Genomic DNA, 17863 nt, shown 5'->3' with positions numbered 1-17863 from the left:
GAAAAGACTTGCCTTCTCAAGGTCATCCAGTCCCTGACACTTAGGCGCATCCAGGACAACTTCCAGGCCCAAGCTCTAGGACTGCACCTGTCCTGAAGCCTGCAGAACCATCCGGGCTCCTCGGGGGCCGTGAGGCTCAGAAAGCTGACTATTCCTACACTGTTTGTAATTTCAGTGATTATTTCCTTTTTTTTAACCTTAGCATTTAGACAAGGTCCTTTTGAAAATGTCAACCTGTTTTAGCTGCAGTAAGGGAAAGGAGGGTTTGTCTGTGCTCCAGGCTGACTTAAAGAGAAGCAGCATCCCTGGGGGTCATGGGTGGGGGTCCAGGGGAAGCGGCAAGGTGCAGAGAACATCTCAGAGCCACTCCTCTCTGCATGTTCTCCTTCCAAAGCTCCTCTCTACTCAGATTTAACAGGTTTGGGGGCTGTCCCTCAAATGCTGGGCTCATCTTCAACCCTCTGGGTACCTCCCTCAGTCCAGCCTCCCTAGGAAGTGCCCCGGAGGACAGATTTCTCCCTCTCCCCTCTGGAAACATCCCTGAATTTCATCCATCCCCAGAGATGTCTAGATTTCTAAGGTGATCACAGGCCGTGTGTGATCCTGCAACCCACAGAGATGCTTTAGGAGTGCTCATGTTTGGGATTGGGTGGCGGGGGCAATTATTTCCACCATAGCCCCAGCCGTCCTGGTAACATCTCTGTGTTTTAATGCTAATGGTTTTTTAATGCCTCCTAGAGAAGTGATGGGGTTGTCACGATGTCCTAGAATAAGCACCAAAAAGCGGATGCAAACTGAAAAAGCAAACAACAGCAGCAACAAAGCACAAGACAGCACTGTAGGGCAAAAGACATGAGACCCTGAGCTAGTGGGTCTCAAAGATCAAAGGGTCTAAGGCCCCTTACTCCTAGAATATTCTGGGGTTCTCCCTCTTGTTCTTGGGGCTCTGGATGAGTAGTTTAACCTCTTTGGGGACTCAACTTTTTCATCCTTGGAATTTGGTTTCCTAAGGCTCCTCTCAGGTGTTGATTCTACGGCAGAAATATTAGTCCCCCTGCCCCAGGGCAGACCAACGAGGGAAAGGAGCTTAGCTGATGCTCAGCTCAATGAGAGTAAATGTCAGCCACACTAACCATGCACTCCGCCCTTCCCCACAGCTCTCCTTCCCTGCTCTTCCCTCCAGCAAGGACCAGAGCCTGTCCATAGGACAAGCTCCACCTCAGGAGGCCTCCAAACACCTCAGGACCACCAAAGCTCTCTGCTCAGGGCCCCCAGCAACTGCCCAGCTGCGCTCAGGGGCACTGGGCCCAGAGGCAGTGGCAGGACGTGCCGCTGGCTTTCCACAGCGAGTCCCTGGGTTTGCACCCATCTTTGCCAAGCTGGCCCCAACTAATGAGAAGAGACTCCCCAGAAGGAACGGTGGGGAGGAGAACCTGTGGGTCAGACTTTCCACAGGGCTCTGCACACACTAGCTCCCCGACCTCACCGCCTGCCTCCACCTCCACCTCTCCCGCGCCCCGCAGAAGAGAGCGATCTTTTTATCACTAGGGATAAGACCCAAGCCTGTGGGAAATGGAAAAAAAACACCCAGCTTAGGTTGCTATTGTGTTTAAACAAACCGTTGGCTGGACTGCCTTGGAAAGGAATGAGGGGAAGGCTGGGAGCTCTGGGTCAGGCTGGGCTGAGCTGGGCCAGGCTTCCCTGGGCTCAGCCGCCTTCTCTCCATCTCACTAGGGTGACCAGAGAGCTATTTTGGGAGAGTGGCTTCTAGGCCTCAGGCCCTTAGCCCCTCTCCCAGGAGAGATGAGTATCGAGGAGACTCCTCCATTCCCCAACCCTTCCCTGCACCCCGGCGCCCACAGCATCTCAGCCCCTGGCCACACCTGGGCTTCATGCCAGCCCCGTGTAAGGCAAAGCCCAACATTGGGGGAGTCAGGGGACTGAACTAAGTGAGGGCGAGGTAAAGCCAGAGTATGTTCTGCTCTGTCTGAGGGATTGAACTTGAAGGCTGCCTGGGTGCTGCTGAGCAGACAAGACCAGGGTGAGGGGGGTGGAAGGATGTCCAAAGAGAGAGATCTCACCTACCTGGGATGAAGAAAGCAGAGTGGGAAGGGGCAAAGGTGGACGAGTCCATCCTGACCGAAGAGGCCCAAAGGGAGAAGAGTCGGCAGGCAAGCTGCAGCCTAAAGGAGAGCAGATAGGGGTTCTAGAATAGGGCGGTGGGGCTTTACTATTTGTGAACTGCACTAGGGGTTGGGTCACCAAGTTGACCCTGGTGTTTTCCACAGAGAACTGAGGGGAAGCCTCATGCTGCCCCTCAACACCCTCTACCACTCTGCCCCACCCTGAACCCCCTACCCCCACCTGGAGAACCCCTGTGGGGGCAGGAAGGGCCTGGTAGAAAAGTGTCCAGAACACAGTTAGCTGTTGGCAGAATCAATGAGGAACTGCGCTAATCACCATCATTAAGACTATAAAACCCCACACCTAGGGGCCGCAGGGCGCCCTGGCATGGCCCAGGGCCCCGCGTGGTGGCCCAGACCCAGGAGCTGGGCTCCAGTCCCTTTCATCTGAGCATCTCCCAGTCCTGCACAAACATTAATTAGTATCCACCCCCGGAATCATCTCGTTATCCCAAAGACGTTGAGCAGAGGGGTGAAGGGAGAAGGAAAAGAAGGAGGAAAACAGGCTGTCCCAGCAGCCAAAGAACCTTACTGGAGGGGAAGGGCTGAGTCCCATGGAGCTAGGGAAGAAGCTGCCTTGGGATCCACCCTTCTCCAGTCCCAGCCTCTCTGGTTGTTCAGGCCATCACTGGCCTCCTGTTCTGAGGGCCTGAAGGGTGGTCTGGCCCAACAAGCCTGAGGGCTGTCCACCCTGCCTCAGATCCGAGCAGACCCCACGGGCTGAGCGTGTGTCCTATGCCTAGCACAGGGCGCAAATGGCAAGAGTGGGGCAGCTAGCCCCTCAGGCAGTGTCCTCTCAGGCCTCTCCAGAGTCCAGGGGTCCGCCCCTCAGCACAAGGCCATTCTCGGTCATGTCTGTGTCTGTCCTGTCTTCCCTGACCGCCTGCAGCACCTCCCTAAACCCTGCAGCCCATCCCAACAGCAATCTCCCAGAAGCAGCCACGTGCCTTCAGCCCCCTCCATCCAGCAGTAGCCCACGCTCACGCCTGTCTCTTGTTTCAGGGCACTGACATGAAGATAGGGAAGATGCAGGGCCTGGAGTTATGGGGTGAGTAAGACCCTGCATGGCCCCTTCCCCCAGCCTAGGCAACGAGGATGGTCGTCAGATAACAATACAGCTCCATGTTGAGACTTCATAGTGATCCCAGAGTTTACACGCACGCTCTGATTTAATCTCCACCATTTCCTTTTAAAGTCGCTGCCATCAATGTCTCCATCTTATAGAGGATGAAGGTGAGGCACAGACCCACCTGCCCTGTGCCACACAGCTGGTGTGAGGGCGCCAGCGCGAGCACGGGGCTCTCCGGGAGCCGAGGGCAAGGTCGTTCTCCCCGCTCTGCCGCCTCTCTGGTCTCCTGCCCCAGCCCCTCAATGTGGCTGCACAGACCTCCCTCTCCTCTGAGGCCCTCCCTTCTCACCCCATCCTCACCGCCAGCCCCACCCCTCAGATCCCAGCTGCAGGAGCAGACCCTCCACTGACTCACAAGGGATGCTCTGGGCACAAGCTGGCCTCCTGCAAAGGGCTGAGCCAGAGGGCCAATGGGGCCTCATGTTTCTGTAAATCAACACGGCTTGGGCACCTGCTGAGCCTAGATTCAAACCCCAGCTCCACCACTTACTGTCAGCCTGATTTAACTTCCCAGAGCCTGAGATTCCTCATCAAGAAAATGGCAAAAACATACACCATACCCTGGCAAGCTGTGGGGAGGGTTAAAGAGATGTCATGAGGGAAGCACTTGACCAGGGCCTAGCCCCAAGAAGTGGCCCGACCTGTGTGGCCCCTCTCTTGCCCCTCACGCCTCTCCCCTCTACTTTTGGAGAGGGAGTTCTTCAGGGAAGCTTCCTAGTGAAAGGGATTCAGTCTCCATCTTCCCTGAGGGTCATTCTTAGCAGCATAGAACCAATGAGTTACAACTCTAGCCTTAGCTGCATGGAACCACTGTCACCATCCCTGGCAGCAGGGGATACAGCCGCCCTCAGTCACACTCAGCCACCCACACACCCTGCTACCTTGCTGAAAGCTGGCCCAGCCACACCTGCCCTCCACGCACTCCACATGCAGAGACGCTGCAGCACCCACCTATCCTCAGAACCTCTCTCAGCTCTGGCCATGTTTGTGAGAAAACATTGACTTACCTACATGTACACACACTGAATGAGACCCCCCCCCCCAAAACAGCCTCAGCACACACACACCTGCCCCAGTGTAGACCCCAAGTCACACAAAACCACATGGCTCCTGGAACACCCTGTGCTGTTCTCACTCCAAACACACACACACACACACACACACACACACACACACACACACACACACACATCTGACGCAATCCAAAAATTCAGGGAGAGATGAATAGTCAGGAAATCCCCTGGCTGGAGGCAAGCTGGAGGCCCTGGGGCTGGAAGGGCACCGTAAGGAACATTCTACCAGCTTCGAGAAGCAAGTGGCTCTTGTTTAATGATCCAGAGAGGAAGGTGGCCATAAAGTACCAATACTCCCTCCCACCAGCCTCCTCATTGCAAACACTCCATCCCCACCTACCCCCAGGAAGATTCTTGGCTCCTTAGAGAGGGAGATGAAGAGAGCAATGGGAGGAGGAAGAGGCACAGCACTCTTGGAAAGAGGCCGGCTGAAATGGTCTGGTCTGGCCTGCAAAGCCCCAGAGCCCTGCAGAGGCTTGGGGGAAGGATGAGAGATGACTCTCCTCTATTCCCCACCCCCCAGAAAAGGTCTGCCTCCTATGCAGAGAGTGAAAGGGAGAGAGACGGCCTCCTCTGGAGGGGCCTGGGTTGGTTCCCATCACCCCAAGCACCCACGTCTTACAGCTTCCATGATCAAACCTTTGAACCGAGCGAGTCCTACCCACCCCCATAACCAGTTCCAGATCCTCTGGGTCCAGCCAAGAAATTGACTTCTTTGGGAATTGAGTTCATAAGGAAATGCTTTAAAAAATAAAAATCCACTGATGTACTCAGAGGAAGATGGGTTTTTCTCAAGGCAGGAAACCCATCAGGATACACTAAAGGAAAGAAAAAAGAAGGCCCAGGTGCCCACCAGCACCCAAGACCTTCAAAGACCACAGCTCCTCCTCCCCACACCACCCTCAAAAATGGGCTTCTAAAGGAAGCTACTGAGGAAGAGATCCTGCTGCAGATAAATCCTAATGGTTTGCCATGGGTAAGCCCCAGTCTGGGATGCCAGAGGGTCAGCTGGGACCGTGAAAGGCACAAGTGATTCTTTTCCCTCCTGCTCAGAGCAGCCAGGAGCTCCTGGGGTCCTATGGCATGTGAAACCCACCCTCTCTCCCTTTTCTGCCCATAGCCTACCAGCCTCCCACTCCTCCACCACAGACTGGCTTCCATCGCTACCAGTTCTTCATCTATCTTCAGAAAACAAAGAACATATCTCTCCTTCCACAAGAAATGATAAGTCCAGGTAAGGCCTTCCCATCCTTCAAAGCCAAGGTGAATTCTGGAATGAATTGGATGCCCCATGCATTCATGGGGACGTCAGAACCTTGACCTCGACTCATGAGCCTTAAAGGCTAAGGTCAAAGGGCGGTGTTTCCTGGGAGTGAAATGGAAGGAGTGTCCTAAAGGAAATACTGGTGTCAGATATGGATTCTTGGTGGAAGTAAGTCCCATAGACCAAGATGGTAGCTTTATCTGGGTGGATGGGGTCTATAAAGTAGGGTCCCAGAGGGAGTAACCAGAGCCAGGGAGAGAAGCATCTCCCCCGCAGCCTTGAATGACAAGTGCAGGCAACTACCCCACAGCACTTCTGCAATAACCGTACCCTATAATTGAGTCTGATTTTGGCAACAGGGCCCTGGAATGCCACCCTGCCGGTCTGTCTTCATTGGTCATTAATTGCTCTGTCTGTCTGGTGCCATCTCAGTGGTGGGGCAAAGACTTGCCCAGCCATGGCCCCCACCCCCAGCTTTCTAAGCTGCCCTCCTGGCACTCTGGGGAGGACCCCCTCCCTCCATAGCTTCCTAATGGCTAGCCCAGCCTGCTTGGCCGCTCTCCTCCTCCAGGGCGAGGGGAGAGGAAGAGTCAGGGACACCTGGCCACTGTCATACCGCAGGTGGCTCACCTGACCCTGTGTGAGCCACAGCCCCTCTCTGGGCCTCAGTTTCCTCTTCAGGAAAATGGGAAATAAAACAATTCCTATACAGTCTACAACCGTCCCCACTTTAAGGAAGGGAAGATAATGAGGAACACACAAATGTCAACTTGAGGGTACAAAATGCACATCTCCCAGGCTTGCAGGAAGGTGAATGGGTGGGTGGGTGGGTGTCATCAGCCACTTCCTCTCACCCAGTGACCCAGACCAATCCCCCTCTTCCCCCGGGAAGCCAGCCAAGGCATTGTTACAAGCCTGCTGCCAAAGGCCCCAGAGGAGAGGAGGGCAGAGCCCAGAAAGGCCCTGGCTGAGCGATGGGGCCCTTTGGATGTGCTGAGTAGAGGGCACCAACCACAGGAGGCTGCAGCTGCCCTGGAAGCAGAGCCAGTGCGACCTCTCCTCTGGTGAACCTTCCCCGGGTGCCCAAAGCACTTTGACAGTCTGTGAATCTCTTTCAAAGGCTTTGCCAAAGACGCTTTAAAGTTTGGATACAAAGAAAGAAGGGAAAGACACACATCTCGCCCAGGCCAAAATCAATTTCTCCACGTCCCTGGTTCCCCATCTCACCTAAAGACATCATGAAACCCCTTCCACCTGATTTCTGCCGCTGGAAACTAGCACCTGAGCCCACCACATTCCTCCACCCCCACGTGGAAGTCTCATGAAGTAGAGCAGTGCCACTCAGTCCCACGTTAGACCTCAGGGGCACAGTGCCGTGCCCTGGGCAGGACAAGGCTCAGACAGACCCCTAAAGAAGCCTCCCTCGATCAAGAACTTTCTGAGGGCAGGAGAGAGGGTGAAGAGGAGAGCATTCAGCAATACTTGGGGGAGCAGTGAAGAGGGCAAAGGAGGAAGGGTGTGTGCCAGACACTCCCAACCCTGCCATGGCTGGGTCCTGAGGTTGGGTCCCAGCCCACCCTCCAGAAAACAAAGCCCCCTGTATGCCAGTCCTATGAAAGGAAGCCAGCAAGGATGCTGGAAACCTATTGGACCTGAAACAAATTATTAGTCCCTTTGGATCTTTGCCAAAACCAGGGTTTCTTGGGCACCCCAACTGCCACCCACCTTTCATCTACGTGGACACTTGGGAACTGGACTTGCATCTGGGCAGAGTTCCTTTGGCTTCTGTGCTGTTCCATTTGCTGCCAGAAATGGAGGTGGGAAAATTATCCTCCCAAATAAAGCTCTGGCCAGGGTACTGGTCCCACTGTGTGATGTCTTCTACAGGTCCAACACAGGGGGGCGCTGGAAGTGCTCCCTGCCCTCAAGGGGCTTATAGTCAGCTTTGGAAACACTTCAGTAACAGTGCAGAGCAGCTTATATAATAATTAAGCACTTAATTATGTGTTTCTGGCAGTTGGGACAACTGGAGAATGTGTAGACTTAGGGATAGTCTTGTCCCTTCCTAGGATCCTCTTCCCTCCAGGACACCCGCCCTCCTCAGCCAGGAAGGGTAAAATGGTACCTTACCGCAGGGTGATTTGACTTTGGAGCAAATCACCTAGCCTCCCTGAGCCTCAGTTTCCTCATCTAGAAAATGAGGGGTGGATCTAGAAGATACACAAATCTACATGGCCCTGAGGCTTTGAGAAGCAGGTGGGATCTGAGTGGGGCCCTGATAAAGGAGGAGATTTGAATCCCTGAGGGAAGGAGAGAGGGGAGGGAGCTCTGGACTGGGAGACCTGCAGGTGCAAAGATGTAAAAAGGGAAAAAGAAGTGTGAAGGAGCACTGCTTGCAAGGGGGCAGGGACGGTGATGAAAGGAGGAGCTGGAGGGAGGCTGTGGAGGTTCCAGCAGAGATGCAACATTGACGGGTACGGTGGACAGCCATTAGAGAGTGCCCACGAGAGAAGAAACACTCATCCACTCCTCAGAGCTGACTGACCCAGCGGGGTGGGCAGAACTGACTGGAGGCCCCAGAGGCACGACGTGTCTGGCACGGATAACCCCGGGGCCAAATGCAGAAGCACAAGCACCCCTTGCACAACACCAGAGCTCCGAAAGGCCTGGCGCTCTCTGAAGCACCTGTCCAGGGCTTAGGGGACACGCAGAGTCCTGGGCTGGACCAGCCCTCGGGAGGCCAGGACATGAAGCCCTGCCAATGGGCACAGGCCCTGGGGTTTGCCTTGGTCTAGTTTTCTCTCCGTGGGAAGGTATCTGTGGAAGGGGCAGTGTGTCCTGGGGTATGAGTGGTGTAACAAGCCACTGTGTCACTGGATGAACAGGCAGGAGCAGCTTCTAGGGATTGGAGGGGAAATGTCAATATGCAGAAGCCAGGCAGAGGGTATCGAGGGAAGACAGTTAACTTGACCCAGTCCTGTTGGGTCGCCTCCCTCCCTGGGACTTAGGTATGAATAACAGGTTTAGGATGAGAAGGGAGTGTGAGATTTTTAGTTGAATTTGTAGGACTCAGTGGGGGTAGGGATAGGAGCATTGCTCAGATCCAGGTGCTGAAACCCTCTCCAGGGTTCCTCTTTGTTCTGTGACATACGTGGGGTCAGCAAATGGGAGATGTTGACACCCACACTCCCGTGTGACCTGGGACCAGCCACCTCACATCCTTGGGCCTCAATTTCCACATCATCAATATGGGGTTGAACTAGTTGGTCTACCACTGAGTGGCCCTGAATAGATTTGCTTCCAGCTCACTGAGCTCTCCTCATGTCAGGGTTTGGCCAGACCGATGGAAGGAGCAGGTGATCAGGCTCAACTTGCTAGCCACCCCCACACATTTCTTAGTGGAGACCTTCAACCAGGTACTGGGCTACCAGGACCACAGCAAGGGCCCCAGAAGGGGACTTGAAAGTCTCTTGCTTCTGGTTTATGACATCTTACCTTACCACCTACTCCTGCTGCCCGCACACTGCTCCCTCCCATCCATGCCGTTTTCCCTACCACGCTTGGCTTGTTTCACAAACGCCCTCCACATTCATTCCGACAATGCAGGAGCTGTGGGCTCCAGGCACCGCTCAGAAGGGAGCCTCGTGGACCAAGCCCCTGCCCCCTAGATGTGTCACCAGGGAGCTCACAGACAAAGAGCAGGGGAATATTCACACAGCTCAAGCAAGACCACCTGCCAAATAGAGGGCAGTGCTGAAGCTCGAAGAACCTGCACTGGCACCCTCTGATGAGCACTGGCCCAGGTTCACTGACATGTGCCCCAGAGGCCACGGTTCACCTTCCCAAATTTGGAGCTGGCACTATCTCGGCTTGTCTTCCCTTAGCTGATCCTACCCGCCCTCTCCTGCTCCTCTCAGGCACCCACAGAGCATTTTGTTGGCCTTCCTTAGTCACCTGCAATTATCTCTCATGTATCACTCCATCGTTTCTCACCTGCATGGGCCCCACTTCCACGGTGAGACTGTACATTCCTCGAGGGAAGAGCTCGCTTGTCTCACGTTTCCCTTTTACCACCTGTCCCTGTGCCCAGCCCACGATGGACTTTCAATCAATGAGCGTGTTTGTGAATGGGCCGCACCCACGCACGCACATTCACAAGCCCCGAGCACACAGATCTGCCCATTCTCACACCCCCACGTTCAGGAACACACCTCACCCTCAACTTCCTCTAACACCTGAAAAGACAGCCACCTCTGTGAGCATCATGCCTGCAAAGGACACTTTCAGCACCCACACCCTTTCTGTCCCCACACCAGACAGGCAGGGCCACTTACATGCCCAGCCTCTCCACCAGCCTCCCCTGCCCCTTCCTGGCCTTCCCTCACCCCACCTCCTGACAGTGTGGGGTGGGCAGGACAGCATCCATCGTCCCCCTGGGTGAGTGAGGATGCTGAAGCCCAGAACAAGTGAGTGGGTTGGTTGATCAAGGGTCCTCAGTTAATAGCAAATTCGGTTCCTTCTGCCTTCTGGAGCAAAGTTCTTTGTACCTGTCACCAGCCCACCCACATTCCCTCTGTTCCCACCCAAACCACCAGATTTCAGGGCCCTGGCATGGGGACAGAGAGGGAGCAAGTCCATCCCACTGCCCTTGCTTCCTTGGCCAGCAGCAGCAGCCGCCCCCAGCAGCACGCCCGCCAGCCACTTCCCTGTGCCGAGTGCTGTGCGGAGCTGTGGTCGCCCCGGGCCCGCCTCAGCCACCTCAGCAGAACTGTCACGAGCCGGCCACACACTCCTCTGGCAGGGAAATTCCCTCTCTGTCCCTCAAGAGGACATGCCACAGCTTGCTCCAGAAGCCTCCAGAAGGCCATGAGCCCAGGGCAGTGTGGCCACACTAGGGGCCATACCAGGCTCTGGGCCTCACTTCACAAGGCAGCCTCAGGGGCCTGCAAAGGGACTGCTCCTGGCAAAGTGGGATGCAAACGGCACAGAAGGGCCTGTCTGGGGTTCTGGACGAGGTAGCCTTAACCTGCTCTCCAGCACCTCAGTGAGTTGAATTGAGCAGCTCCTGAGGAGTCACCCCCCACAGGGGTCAGAGAGGAGGGGCAGGCAGACACTTGCCTTCCAGTGGGGTTTGTCTTGCTTGTGGCACCTGAAGGCCTGTGGGGCATCATGGGTGATTCAGACAAGGGATGCTACGCAGAGATGTCTGAAAGCACAGGACAAGGGCATGAAGAGAGCAGAGCTCCAGCGGCATCAACAGGGGGAGGCCTTGGTGTGGAGGGACGCAGGCTGGGAGGGAATGCGCCAGGCTCGTGGCAGTGAGGGAGAAGCAGACAGTGTAGGCAAAGGCAGAGGGCAGGCAGCCCTGCCTGGGGACCGGCCGCAAACACACACACACACACACACACACACACAGATGCAGCCCCCTGCACAGCAGCCCCCGCTGCCTGCCATGGCCTCCCATGGTGGTTTGCCTGGCTAGGCCCCAGAAGCCCCTAGGGCCCAGCCCCTGAGTCACCGTGTGGACTTGTGTCAGGCAGTCCTCTCCTGCCTCCCACAGGCCCCACCTACCCGGCAGAGCTGGTAGGACAGGGGACCTGGCAGTAGCTCAGATGGGGCCATCCTGGGCAACTCTCAGGGAGTCACCCAGTCTGGAAACCGCCTGCACCCTCACAGGCCCAGGCAGCCCTCTTCCACAGCAGTCCCTAGTTAAGGCCAGCATCCACTGTCCAGAGCCACATGGAACGCGTCCTCAGGAGACCATGGACTGTCGCTGGCCACCCAACTCCACGACCAAATACTGGAATTGATAACCGGGAGCTGACCGGGCAGCGGCAGTCTCCACTCCTCTCACTCCCTTCCCCACAGCCGCTCCGGCCACAGGACTGAGAGGTGGGGAGAGCCAGTCATGGGCCATTAGGAACTATACTCCCATTCTTCAGTTCTCCTGGGTTTTCCTCTCCAGAGGAGCCGGGTTCACCCCTCCCCCACCTCAGGACCTCTCCCGGCCTCCCCATCCTCTCACTCCCACCAGCATCAAAGTGGTCCCCTCTACCCCAGCCTCTCAAGCAGGCAGGATCAGCCACTCAGCAGATATTCCCCAGGAGTAATTGGATGCAATGGAACATGGGCTTTTCAACTCCTGAGTGGAAGTCTCTGGATGTCATTTAATGGCACAAAAAAATAAAAGGCCCAGACCTCCCGCCCACCACCGCCAGGACATCATTAATCTCAGCAGAGAGGCATCAGCGCTTCCATCACTGCACCAGCCCCACGGAGAGCCAGACAAATTACCGTCTGAGCCCGATGCTCCTGGGGGCAGCTATCAAGCAGGTGTTCAATTCTCATTCTTTCTTTGGGGCCACCATCCCCTGATGAGAAGCAATGGTGCCGCTGCCTGGGGGTGGAAGGGGGCAGGCCAGGGAAGAGGGTGGCCACTTGGTTAGACAGTGCTCGCCCACCTGGGTTGACAGGGCAGCTCCGAACCAGGCACCCCAGGTCCCAGCAGAGAAGAAGGTGGCTCAGAAGAGATGATCCCAAAGCTCAGTACACCACCCCCTGTTCTACAGCCCACCTGAACGAGGGCCTGCCTCCCAGTGAGGGCTTCCCGACCACCATTTCTCAAGCTGAGAAAGAGATCCTTTGGGATCTACTAAGGACCGAATGACAGGTCAGGTGGGGAATGTCCCTTGACTGGAGTAAGAACACGCAGAGGACACTTTCTTATGCTGTTGAGAAGTCTTAAGAGTGGGACTGCTGGAGACACTCTGGGGGTGCCGCTAGGGGTGGGACCTCATCTGTGGGGAGTTTGGAGGAGGTACATTGTGCTGTTGGCCAAGGCTACCCTTTGAAGGCCTAGCTTACTAGTCCAGTGTTAATTGTCGTATAAACTCATCAAGTACAGCCTGGATAAATCATCTCTGCACCCCCATGCTTGGCAGGCCCCAGGAGGAGGCTGTCAGTGCTGGGGGACCTGGACCCCAGTGTCCGAGATTCTTTTCAGCTTAGAGTTGCCACATTCTAGCAGAGGAGCTGTCTTCCAAATCCTACAAGGGAGGGCACTGCCTGATGAGCTGTAGCATCACTTTCTCTGTCTCTTGGATGCCTGGGTGACCCTAATAGGCTCAGTGGGGCTGTCCACCCTATGATGAATCACTCCCAAATGCAGTGAGCCCTGCAGGTCTGGAAAGCTGAGGGTGGAGACACTGACTGTCCAAACCTGCCCTGGGGCTATTCCCAAACATTCCAGCCTTTGTAGTCCCTAGAACTCTAACTCAGAAGATGAGTTGCAGAAAGGTTGGGGCCCCTCTTCCAGTTGTTGAAGACAAGGGTCATTCACCTCTCCACCCCGTGTCTGGTAGAGATCAGGCACACAGCGGTGGCTAAGAAGCTCCTGGTGGCTTTAGATAAGTTTCCCTAAGTCTCCCCTTGGCCCACTTCTGAAACATCTCTAACATCTAACATTTCTCTCATGGCTAACACCTCTAAAGCACCAACCAGTAGGTGGAAGATGGCTGAGTCTGATTTTGCAAGACAGAAACGGTGTCCCCTAGGGTTGTGTAGGGATCCACCTGCTCATCGTATGTGGCAGCCCTGCCCTAAGGAGACCAGACCTCTCTATCAGTCACTGGGGCTCAGGAAACAAGCATCAGACATCCTGCTTCTCTCTCCCTCCAGCTGGAGACCTTTGAAGTACACACACTGCCCCTGCCCTGCCCCAGAAAGAGCCTGTCCTGGTGGGTCCAGGGCACATGGGGAGGGGCCAGGGCTCAGACAGCAGCCCAGCACTCCTCAGGGGGCCAGCAGTGCCATAGAGCATGGGACTTTCCTCCACACGGTGACCACGGAAGCCACAGCCTCCAAGCTCCCCATCTCTCCCCACACAACCCTAAGGGCCTGACTCACCCCCATTCCTTCTAGAACTCACAGGGTCAGTTCCTCTTGCCCTTTGTGGCAGGAAATGGGACTGTAAGGAGTCACAGCCAAGCCAGAGGAGGAGGCAGCAGGAGGCTAGCCGCCAGCGGCACTGTCCCCACCCTCCTGATGGACAGAGGGGCTGGTCTGAAGAGCTGCCCAAGAACCGCAGAGTTGTCAGGAATTGGACAGGGAAGGAGCTGTCATGCCACTAAGGCCCTCTGAGTCTCATCAAGAGAAGTCATCAGAGCTAGGGGAAGACACACTGTGGCAGAGGGAGCAAGGTCTCCCAGGGGGCACAGGGGATTTCTTTCCGCCACTTGCCCTGATCTCGTGATGAGTTTCAATTCCCTCCTTGACACCCAGGTTCCTTCCTGCCCTGCTTGATGGGGAAGGTCCCCTTGTCCCCATGCCTGTCACACACCAGTTCACCCAGCGCCCTTCCCCTGGCATGTACATGCACACACACACACACACACACACGGGCATGCACACAGGCAAGCATCTGCACATACACGCATGTGCTTGCACATACACGCACATGCTCACACATGCACACACTTCCCAGGGTCATGAAACCACAATATTTTCCCAGCCAAATAGACTCCCTGAGTGTTAAGCCCACAGCCAGGCCTCCTAGCAGAAGACCGCTGTCAGTGGCACCGCTCAGCCCAGCCACAGCCTGCCTGACAGGAGAGGTGCTCTCAGGCCCGGCCGCCCTGGCCCCAAGAGAATGCCTGAACCTGCTGCTTTCCAACCCCACCTGAGGCGCAGTCACTGAGCCAATAGGAGCTGAGGGAACCTGAGGAGGCCCTTTTCCCCGTCACCACTAAGAAGCAACCTCACCAGAGCCCTACCTGTGCACTGGGGATAAATCACTTCTCCCTATGGGGACTAACTGAATGGATATGCACGGAGCTCACAGAATCGGACCTGGCACATAGAAAGCACTGTGTCAGTGTTTTACTGCTGTCAGTTTTTTTTTTTTTGCATTATCATCATTATTATTTTGTTTCTTTGGATTACAAATCATCCTCCCCTTGAGGACGTCTTTGAAATGCAAACAGCCCCTGCGAAGAGGGAGGGTAAATGGGTGAATGGAGTATAGAACACTAAAGGGTGGTGGTTGCAGACCGAGAACCTCAGGAGGCTAAGTGGGCGGCTCCACAAGGACCCTGAGGATGCCAGCTGCCCGCCCTGTTCTCTCTGCGCATCTCTGTCCTCCATTGGTCCAGGCTGTACCTGCCACTGCTAGCTCTGCTCTGGACAAGGTCTTCCCTGAGCACTTCCCTCCACCCAGGAAATATTGCTAGATTTAGCACAAAAAAAAAAAAAAAAAAAAGGAAAGAAAACATATGATATCCAGTTCAATTGAAATTTCAGATAAACAAGAAATAACTTTTTACTCTAAGTATGCTCCATGCCAATACATGAAACATGCACTAACAAATTATTTGTTGTTTATCTGAAATTCCAATTGAACTGGGTGTCCTGTGTTTTCTCTGGCAAACATCTGCCCAGGGTGCCTGAGGCCCCAAGGTTTGGGAAACAAGAGCGTGGGAATATGCCTCTGACCACTTCCCTTGGCCTCTCCCCAGTGCTCCGGGCTGTGCCCTCCCTGCTCTGCTAGGAGGCCTGTTCACACTTGCCCCAGAGGATGTACCTCCCTCGATGCCCCTGTGTTTTCTCCCCTCAAGGAGGGCCCTCTGAGCTGGGCAGTGACTGGGCTTCTCCAGGCCCCAGCCTGTAAACGTCTCTCCCACACTCAGCTCCCCACCACCCTCCCCCCACCCCACTGCCCGGGGCCATATCCCCTTCTCCTTGACCTCTGCCACAGCCTGGCTCCACGGCAGTGGCTGGGGTTCTGGAGAGGAGATTAAATGAATAGCACAGACACTTCTGCCAATCTCAGCCTCAGCCGCTGGGTTGACCAGGTGTGAAGAGAAGAAGCATGAAACCCTCAGTGATGGGGCCAAGAGAGCCTGCAGGAAAAGAGGGGTGGGTGGAGGAAGTCCGCAGACCACCTGGCTGGGCATTTCCTTTCTGCATGTGTATGAGAAGGCAGACTTATGCTAAATAAACGGCACTGGGGGGTGGAGACCAAACACTGCTCTTGACTCAGTCCAGACGCCTAGTCCCCATTGTCTTCTGGGGAACAACCATTTCCCAGACACTCTGCTAACATCCCGGGGTGTCCCTGCAGCTAGGAGCCAGAGGAACCCTCCGGTACTCAGCCCAATGACCCAGGTCACCTGCTGTCTCCACTCCTGCAGAGCTGGCCTCTTCTCGCCCTGCCAGCTCTCAAGTCCATGGTTCTCTCTCTCAGACTCCCTGTGGTCTGTTTGTCCTTCTAGGTGCTTGGAAAATGGACGTATTTCTGAGCCGTTTCAATCTGAGCCAATCTGAAGCAACCACCCAGTTCATGACCCAAAATTACATGGACCCATCACCTAACCAGGCTCCCGGAGGAGGAGGTGCCCAAGCACCCGGAAGAGGAAGCAGTGAGCCCAGATACAAATCCAGACAGACCCCAGGCTTTGCCTTGCAGGTGTGTGTCCACATTGCCTACCACCTACGGTCCTGGTAAGAAACCACCTCTGCGTATGGAACCCCTTCTCTTTCAAATTAAAAAAAAAAAAAAAAAAAAAAAAAATCACCCAGGTCTCCATGGTTGGATGTTTTGTTTTCTATCCTCTCCTCCTTCGAACACCAAGGAGGGGGAATCAATCAAAGTCCAGCACTGGGGCCTGTAAAATACATAGGCAGAGGGGTATGTTAGGGCAGGGATCTAGATGGGCAGGCAGAAGGTGGAGATCCCCAACCCTGAACTGTCACTGAGGCACACCGTGTGGCCTGGAGCCCATCACTCACCCTCTTTAAAAGCTCTGCTTCCTCAGATGTAAAATTGAGGTAGGAAGGAGAGGTAAGAGTGGCTGGCTTATCACCATTGTCCTTCTTAGCTCCGACATTCAACACGATTCAACTATAGTTAGTACCTACTATGTGCCTGACCTTCTGCTGGGTGCTGGGATCCATGTGTGAACAGGGCAGGCAAAACAGGAGGCTTGCTTCATGAAGTTTACAACCCAGCAGGGGAGAAGAAGAGTCATCGCCGTCAGATGACCACAAGCAAATTACAGCAATGTGACAAGTTCTCTGAGGGTGCAAAGCGGACTTGCTTTATGATGGGGGAGGGGGTTCAGTCAAGGCCTCTCAGGGGAAGTGATGTTTAACTTTGGGGCTAGTTAGCAGGGTGGAGGTTAACTATGAGTGGGCACAGGGGTGGAGATCATGCCAAATCGAAGGAATACCTCCAAGTTCCATGGCTCCCAGGGCCATGGGTGGCATCTTCCAGGAAACAAAAGGCCTGTAATTCGACCGCCCACAACACACCACGCCTTATGACCCTGCTCAAGTTTTGGACTGTACCCTGAAAGCAATGGGGGATCGTGCAATGATGTGTGGATTGGAGGGAGAGAGAGGGCATGACCTGATGTGTGCTTGTGGAAAGCTGTGAAGAAGTCCTTGGTTTCTGCTGCGAAAGGATGTTCGGTGTCTACCTCCTTGGACGTCCTCTGAATGTCCCTTGGCTTTCCCTCCGAGGACCCCTTGGAGGTACCTCTTAGCTGCAATCTCATTCACAGCTTAAACCCTGGTACCTCAACTCTCCAACACCAACTCCAGTCCTCTCAGCACCCCCAATCTCTGCTCAGTTTCCCTCCAAGAGTTAATGACTGCCCCCATCCTTGACTAGGGCATAGCAATGCTGGGGACTCGTGTGTGCAAAGTGCCCTGAAATCCACTGATACAAGGGGCAGGCTGCAGCGGGGCACTGCATTATCACCCTCTTAGCGCCAGGACTCACATTAGCTAAAAGGCAGAGGGGCCCTGGCCAACCCCTCAGCCCAGCTGAGCACACTGCTCGGTAACTGGAAGGTTTTCATGGTGGGATCTGAAGAACGCAATAAGCTGGGAGGCTGCATGTGTAAATGGGGAGAGAATTGTCCATGCTTCCTCCACTGTGGATAAATTTGGTTCCCAGTGCCTGTGTAATGGACACCACGTTCTTGTCCTGGAGAAGGTCCTCTGATGCCAGCCCGGACACTAGGAACTCCTACTCCCTTTTACCCCACCAGACTAAGCTTGCCAGCAGAGCTAAAAGAAGAAACAAAAGGAAGTGTCCATTTGCAGTGTCGTGGAAGGCCGCCTCAGAAGGGACTTAACTTTGTGGGTGTAAGTGAATCTCACACTCCCCGCATCCCCCACCCCGCAGGCCCAGAGTAATTGGCAGCTCCGGTTG

At 55.0% G+C, this 17863-nt stretch overlaps 1 protein-coding gene and 1 long non-coding RNA gene across 3 annotated transcripts in view; one reads left to right on the top strand and one right to left on the bottom strand.

Moving 5' to 3' along the window:
* The window catches only part of PEBP4 (phosphatidylethanolamine binding protein 4), a 195668-nt gene extending 179516 nt beyond the window's left edge, over positions 1–16152 (top strand). Inside the window, exons 4-6 of the mRNA XM_090290143.1 lie at positions 3186–3231; positions 5506–5619; positions 15918–16152. Of these exons, the coding sequence (XP_090146269.1) occupies positions 3186–3231; positions 5506–5619; positions 15918–16150 (393 nt within the window). The 3' untranslated portion in view covers positions 16151–16152. The remainder of the gene's footprint in view (positions 1–3185; positions 3232–5505; positions 5620–15917) is intronic.
* The window catches only part of LOC150000206 (uncharacterized), a 49675-nt gene that overhangs the window by 17395 nt on the left and 14417 nt on the right, over positions 1–17863 (bottom strand). For both annotated transcript variants that reach the window (XR_016513689.1, XR_016513688.1), the window contains exon 3: positions 2086–2183. This is a non-coding gene — a long non-coding RNA (uncharacterized LOC150000206). The remainder of the gene's footprint in view (positions 1–2085; positions 2184–17863) is intronic.

Source organism: Furipterus horrens, unplaced genomic scaffold, assembly GCF_987537825.1.
Source record: "Furipterus horrens unplaced genomic scaffold, mFurHor1.1.pri manual_scaffold_10, whole genome shotgun sequence".
In the NCBI taxonomy this organism is placed as follows: domain Eukaryota; kingdom Metazoa; phylum Chordata; class Mammalia; order Chiroptera; family Furipteridae; genus Furipterus; species Furipterus horrens.
The sequence above is the reverse complement of the archived record's forward strand: the minus strand, read 5'-3'. Positions and strand labels throughout refer to the sequence as shown.